Source organism: Leiobunum rupestre, chromosome 1 (assembly GCF_980474605.1).
Source record: "Leiobunum rupestre chromosome 1, qqLeiRupe1.1.hap1, whole genome shotgun sequence".
Classification (NCBI taxonomy): domain Eukaryota; kingdom Metazoa; phylum Arthropoda; class Arachnida; order Opiliones; family Sclerosomatidae; genus Leiobunum; species Leiobunum rupestre.
The window spans coordinates 49,958,580-49,965,626 of NC_143384.1; the positions used below are offsets into that span (position 1 = coordinate 49,958,580).

General features: G+C 40.9%; 1 protein-coding gene across 1 annotated transcript; it reads right to left on the reverse strand.

Annotated features, from left to right (window-relative positions):
- Positions 1–3,529: 3,529 nt before the first annotated feature.
- Positions 3,530–4,453, reverse strand: LOC149963171 (uncharacterized). Its single transcript, XM_090164872.1, has one exon. The coding sequence runs from the start codon at positions 4,451–4,453 to the stop codon at positions 3,530–3,532; it is 924 nt and encodes a 307-aa protein (XP_090020998.1).
- Positions 4,454–7,047: the final 2,594 nt, after the last annotated feature.

Below are 7,047 nucleotides of genomic sequence, written 5' to 3' on the forward strand. Positions count from 1 at the left end.
ATAATTAATGTACTTAAAGGGGCTCCAAACTTCGGTGGCAAAATGTGTGTAAAGTCAGTAAAGTGCGAAATTTACGGTTGACTCTGCCCGCCTCTGTCAAGGCCGAGTGAGGGGTGGGGGGGAATGAAAAGCATGATCAATTTTCTTTTTTTTTGCCACCGAACTTTAGAGCCCCTTTAAGGTATACTAGTCTTGCCACCTTACCTAGTGTTTCAAGCTCCATGTAAAATGACCCTGTACCATAAAGAAGGTATTAAATATGTTTACACAATGTATTTAGAAAGTGATTAAAGGGATTATTTAGTGTTAGGAAAACGGTAAATTTATAACATGGAGATGGTAATGTTTTTTACGGGTGGGGGGTAGTTTAATTTAGTCTCAAAATAAGAGGGGCGCCAAAAATCCCCCTTGCCCGGGTGAAAAATATTTCTTGAGCCGGCCCTGATATTGGTAACTACAAGATAACACTTTGTGACTACAGACACATTAAGTATTGGTTCTGGCACTTCTGGGACTTTAAATACTTCTGGAGGGCCATTAATACTCGGAAATAGGTAGTACTGAGATTGATACTGATTTAAAACTGGTTTGAAATTTAGTTTGGGAAGATATTGATGTACACTTGGTTCGTCTTTTGATTAATTTACCATCTGAAGCTGGTACTGAATGATTGACTCCTTGCCCTTGCTTTGTGTTCAATCGATTCACCGAAGGTTCACCAAGGCTAAGTTTAAGAAACGCACTAATATAACAATAGGTGCTTTTATGTTAACGTCTAAGAGAAGATTACAGTAAAAAGCATATAACATTGAGTCTGGACGTGCTTTCTTCACAGAACCGACAGAAAATCTGCCGTATAAGGCCTAACGAGAGTACTTACACGTTTAAATAACTAACCAGCCAAATTCCAGCTGTCAACCGAACCTTTACCCGTAGAGACGTAGCATACAAAAAGGTTACCTTCACAAGGCTAAGCAGTCTCGAGATGAATTGGGAGTAAAAAAATTAAACGGATAACAATATTTTTAGTAACAAATGATGTCCTTAAAGTTTAATCACCAGCCTTAGAAGAAATCACCGAATGCAGTGGCGTAGCGTGGGAGGGGCAAAGGGGGCCATGGCCCCGGGCGGCTTAGATGTAGGGGGCGGCCAGTGGCCTAGAAAATTGAAACGAACGCGGCCGGCCGAGATCATGTATCAGAAAAATTATAAAAAATTATTGAAGGTCTACAATGTGCATGTTGAGATTAACAAATCTGGGTTTCTTGGCAATCGAACAAGAGGTACCAATTAATATTGCCCATTTCATTAAAGAGTTCGCGTTGCTAAAAACACGCAAAATAAAATTTTAATTTTTAAATGACTTGAATTCTTTTGCAATCAACAGAGCAACAAAGTATCACAGATTTTTCGCCGATTTTTTGCTAAGTTGCGAAAATAAAGGGGGGTGGCAAATTTAGGGTTTGCCCCGGGTGAAAGAAATACACGCTACGCCACTGACCGAATGCATTAGGTCTATGTTTCTGTCTAATTATAAGGGAGCTTCTTGATGTTTTGAACCTATAGAGTATATTTAGAGCTCATCTTTTCCCCCCATTTTCGCATCTGCTACGCGTATATTGGCAATTTACCGGTTTGGTCGTGGAAGACGTCAACTCAGCTTGAGACTTTTAGGCCTTTTTTGGGTCGCGCTCTAACCTCAACCACTGATCGTATTTTAATTCTGTAAATGGATTTAAAATCAGCGTGTTTAATTAATAACGCCGAGAAAACATAAGTTTTTGAAGACAGGAAATTACGGTTTCGAGGTATCCATTTTCCCTCTTAAGTTTCAGATTGGCGCGCATGCGCAACGGGAACGGGTGGAAGTCGGAAAAAAGTTGCCAACTTGCCGACACGGCTTCTTTTTGATGACGGTTTTAATGCCGCGTGACATGTTTAAAACGAACAAATCTTCGATGATAAAAGCTAAATCATATGGTTGGCTTTCATTTCAACCTAAGTTTTGTCACTTTACGGTATTTGGTAATTCTAAATCGATTTAGGTTAAAATTTTGGGCCTTGGGTATTATCACTGCCATAATTTAGGAGCCCGACTTTTCGGAATTTCGCCTGGAATTCGGTAACAAAGCACGGTGATATCGAATATAGGGTACGTATTATCTTTGGTGGAACTAAACTATCAGTATTTTTTCAATGTTTAATTTTTTGACAGCTGTTAAATTTGATAACTAACAATTTTCGAGCTTTAAAATTTGAAATGCCAAAGAAACAAAAGGAAAAGGACGGGCGGAGTATTTGCACAGCAAAGGTAAAAAAAATTATGTGGTTGAACTAACATAATAATATTTTTTGAGTTTTTAATTATTTTTCTCTGCAGGCCTTAGTTCGGCACTTTTATTAGAAACTACAAACATTTAATTTTTAATTTTAGAAATCTCTAATTTTTTAAAAAATTATAAAATTGGTATGTTATTCTTGTAAAGCACCACGTCTCATAAATGGGCATATATTATAACAAAAACCGTTCTTCGAACTGAAAAAACAGTTTAGAGCTCGTTAAATGTGCAGCCTTAAAGGGACATATATTATTTTTATTGTTGATTAATATGTAAAATTTATTTAAAGTATTAAAAAATATTCCTGTGAACAACAGAATGACGTCATTCTGTTGTATAGTTCAAAAATGATTTAGTTTCTTGCTCATAGGTGGCGCCTATAGAGTTATTAAAATATGTACGACGACGGGGCAGGTAGCTGTACGAATCTCGGTGGTATTAGCTAGCTATCGTGCGAGTTGCACGATGTAAATGTAACTTCTATCTCTTATTAAACTATATGAATATATGTTAATTATGAGTTTTAATCTTAGTAATTAAGATAACATAACATGGTGTCAGAAGTGGGATTCGAACCCACGCCCTCATACGAGGACCAGAACTTGAGTCTGGTAGTACTAAACTTAGTTTGTGTCTCGTCGAAAGTTTGGTGGTTTTTTTTTCGAGTCCAAGGCTTACCCAGGGCCGGCTCAAGAATTTTTTTTCACCCGGGCAAGGGGGATTTTTGGCGCCCCTCTCATTTTGAGGCTAAATTAAACTACCCCCCCGTAAAAACATTACCGTGTCCATGTTATAAATTTACCGTTTTCATAACAATAAATAATCTCTTTCTAAATACTTTGTGTAAACATATTTAATACCTTCTTTATGGTACATGGTCATTTTACATGGAGTTTGAAACACTAGGTAAGGTGGCAAGACTAGTATACCTTAAGTACTTTACTTATAATGTCCATGCTGAATAGGATTATCGTTAATATATAGGTTGTCCTAATTTGATCGGCCCAGGCGTTTATAAGAAAGGACCCTTTTCTTTTGGAATTTTCAGAAAAATCGTTAAATTTTTCACCGTTTTGAAATTTTTATTTTTTGAACGATAATTATAATTATTGTTGAGAGGGGGCGGGGCGGCATGAATGCCCAACCATGCACTTCGACCCTAGGTCCATTGTTCTCCCCTGACCTATGACTTAGAAAAGTCCTATCTCCGACACAAACCTTAAGATACTTTTGGCTGGCATATTAAAGAAGTCGTTAGTTTCCAATTGATGCATCCCAAGATGCTCTAGCCTTTGAGCCGCATAAAAATCGCAGCTACAGAGAACGTGAGAGGCACTCTCCTCCTCGGCCTTGCAGGCCCTACATAGTGGGTCATCGCTGATACCAATAAGATTTAAATGTCTGTTGAGCTGGCAGTGACCTGTAAGCAGGCCAGTAACCCACCTTATACTAGATTTTGAGAGCGAAAGCAGTTCTTTCGCCCTTTGCCTAGAGGGGCCAGGAATAAACTCCTTAGCCTGTCTTTGGCCATCCATCTCGAGCCAGAGCTCAAGTTGATGGTTAGTCATGTACTTGGAAACCAGGCTGCGTATCAAGCCACGGGGGATAGGGACAGCAGGTTCTGGCCCACAGAACCCAGCCGTCGCACCCTCCCTGGCCAAGATGTCAGCCTTTTCATTCCCATGATACACCTTATGTCCTGGGACCCAATAAAGTTGAACCTTATTAAGCGTACCGAGATTGAAAAGGAGATCCAAGCAGCTATGAACCAGTCTGGAAGAAACACTAGACTGGTTTAGAGCTTTTAAAGCAGCCTGACTATCCGAACAAATTTGGATAACTTTCCCGCGATAGTTCTTCTTAAGACAGAAGTCAACACAGAAGCAGATAGCAGAAATCTCTGCCTTAAAGACACTTGCATAAATCCCAAGGCTCTCGTAGAAGCCGTATTTGGTCGTTAGGCAGTTCATCCCTGCGCCCGCACTTAAATGGGTTTTAGACCCATCGGTGAAATAGACAACTTCCCCTCTGGTACCGAGGGTAACATTTGACCATTCTGTGCGGCTAGGGAAGTTCACGCCGAAAGGCTTACTAAAACGAAGTTTAGCAGCCATGTTGTCAGAACCCATTGAAAGAACAGGTAACCGACTGGAAATATCCCTAAAAAGCGTAGTGTGGCTCTTTTCCCAACTATTGGCCATCCACCACCCGTTTTGGTTTAGCCTATAGGCACCAAAAGTAGCAGCTTCCTCTATAAACAAATGTAGAGGAAGAATATTCAGTAGAATTTCTAGAGAAGCAGTTGAGGCTGTTCTCATAGCTCCTGTTTTGCCAACGCAAGCTAGCCTTTGAAGAGTGCGCAGTTCTGACTGCACCGTTTTAAGAGTAACCCTTGGCCACCAGACTACAGCTGCATAGGACAGTATAGTATTGAACGATAGGTGGTAGACGAAAATTTTCAATCAACAAGTTGTAGAGCGTACTCGAACACCATTAATGAAATTGGTTTGGTCAAAAACGGACAATTTTTCATTGAAATAATACGTCATGAAAAAAACCAAGTTGGTACTACCCAAAAAGGTTTACGACTCATGAAAAAGAAAGAGAAACCTATCTAATTTGAAATGATCGTATGTTGGTAAAGATAAAAATAGGGACTGCTTTTTAAGCCAAATCATATCTTTTTTTAGAGAAAATACAATTTACATAGTAGATCAATTCCAGAATTCACGCGTCTTATTTGGGGCAAGAATGTTGCAAGAAGTCCACGAAACCGTCTAATTTATGCCAACTGAATTTCCCACGTGTTTTTTATTTTGCACTACTCTGTCGCTTAAAGTGTGGTTCCATTTTATTATTTAAAGAGACAGCTTTGTTTTAAAATTATTCTCTGAACGTACTCCAGTAAAATAAAAAGATGCCTCGTTATACCTGTGAACAGCGGTCCAGGATGGTCGAATTATACTACGGAGATGGTCAACGAAATGTACTTGAATTGAGTCGATTATTTCAAATGTTGTATCCTGACAGTGTGTCAGAATTTATAGCCCGGTGTACCTACACCTCCGACTTCGGTCAGGTTTGGGCTGGAAACTGAGCTTCGGGCCACCCTAACGGAGATGGTCGGTGCAAACTGGCCACCTCGGCGGATTGGGTAGCCTGCTGTGGGGTGGCGGGCCTCCATATGAGGGCACGGTGGTCCTGTTTCCTGGCCTTTTGGAGCACACCGGGATCTACGGTGCCAGTTGTGCCGGGTTATGTGGACTGCTGTGTTCCAGTCGTTCCCCTTTAGGAGCTCTCTCCAAAGGGTATGACCTACGTAGGTAGGTTGTCAGCTGGAGTTGTTGCTATAGCATCCACTCTTAATCCCACCACTGTGTGCGAAGTGAGAATTGGTCAACCCATTGCCGCACCTTTAGCTGGGTTGAGTGGTTTGCATCAAAGGTGCGACCATCATTAGTAGGGTACTACTACCCATGCTGGATTTGTCACCTGTCCGGGCTTTGGGACGCTGGCGTAGGGCACTATGATGATAGGCCTCTGGAGGTATGGCCCCTGTTACTAGGTACACCGGGCTAAAAATTCTGGCACACTTCTATTCTTGTAGTATCGCCCAACCACTTTTTCTTCTTATTATTATTATATACCCTGGTTTATAATGTTAATACCAGAAAAATGCTTCATCCGTCAGAATTGCAAAATAAATTAGTAGCAAAAAAACGTTCATCGACGATGTTGGACATTTTGGTTGGGAAAACAATTTTTATTTCTAATTAGCTAAAGATTTTCAAATTATGTTACGCTTTCATTAAAAAAATTATAAACAAATCCAATTCTTGGTAAACCAAAAAGGCGCACAACTCAATTTCGGCGCCCCTCTCGAACCGGCGCCCCGGGCAATTGCCCGGGTTGCCCGGCCCTTGAGCCGCCCCTGGGCTTACCTTCGACTGTCGGAAGAGAATAGCGTGGGGGCCGTCTAAAAAGTTCCAATGTCCCACCATAGCGCTGATGAAGACGATGCTCTTTCAGACTCTGCAGGGATGCGTTATACCGCTCCTACTTTTCAAATAACCGCTCCAGAAGCACTTCAAAATGCGGGAGACTGGCCGAAGTGGATTCGTAGATTTGAGAGATTTCGACAGGCTTCTGGACTTAGCCGAAATTCTGAAAATGAGCAAGTAAACGCCTTGATATATTTTATGGGTCCTCAAGCAGACGACATATTTGAATCTTTTCAACTTGCGAGTGGGGATAAAGATAAATACCAGATCGTTAAGGATCGGTTCGAGGGCCATTACGTAGTGAGACGAAATCGCACGTATGAACGAGCCAAGTTCAATAATCGTTACCAGCTTGAAGGTGAGAGCATGGAAGTTTATATCACAGCCTTATTTGCGTTATCAGAGCACTGTGAATTTGGAGACATGCGTGACGAGCTAATTTGTGATAGACTTGTAGTCGGAATAAGATATAAAGTCTTGTCTGAACGTTTACAACTTGACAGCACTTTAGAAACAGCGATAACAAAGACGAGGCAAAGTGAGCAGGTAAAATTACAGCAACAAGAGTTGTACCCAGAGAAAAGTAAACAAAGTTTAGACGGAGTTCGTACTGACAAACCTAGTCGTAAGCCTCAAATTCAAGCTAGTCAAAGAATGAAGGGTTTATCGCGCACTAAATTTCAAACCACGCCACATCGGCAAAAGTC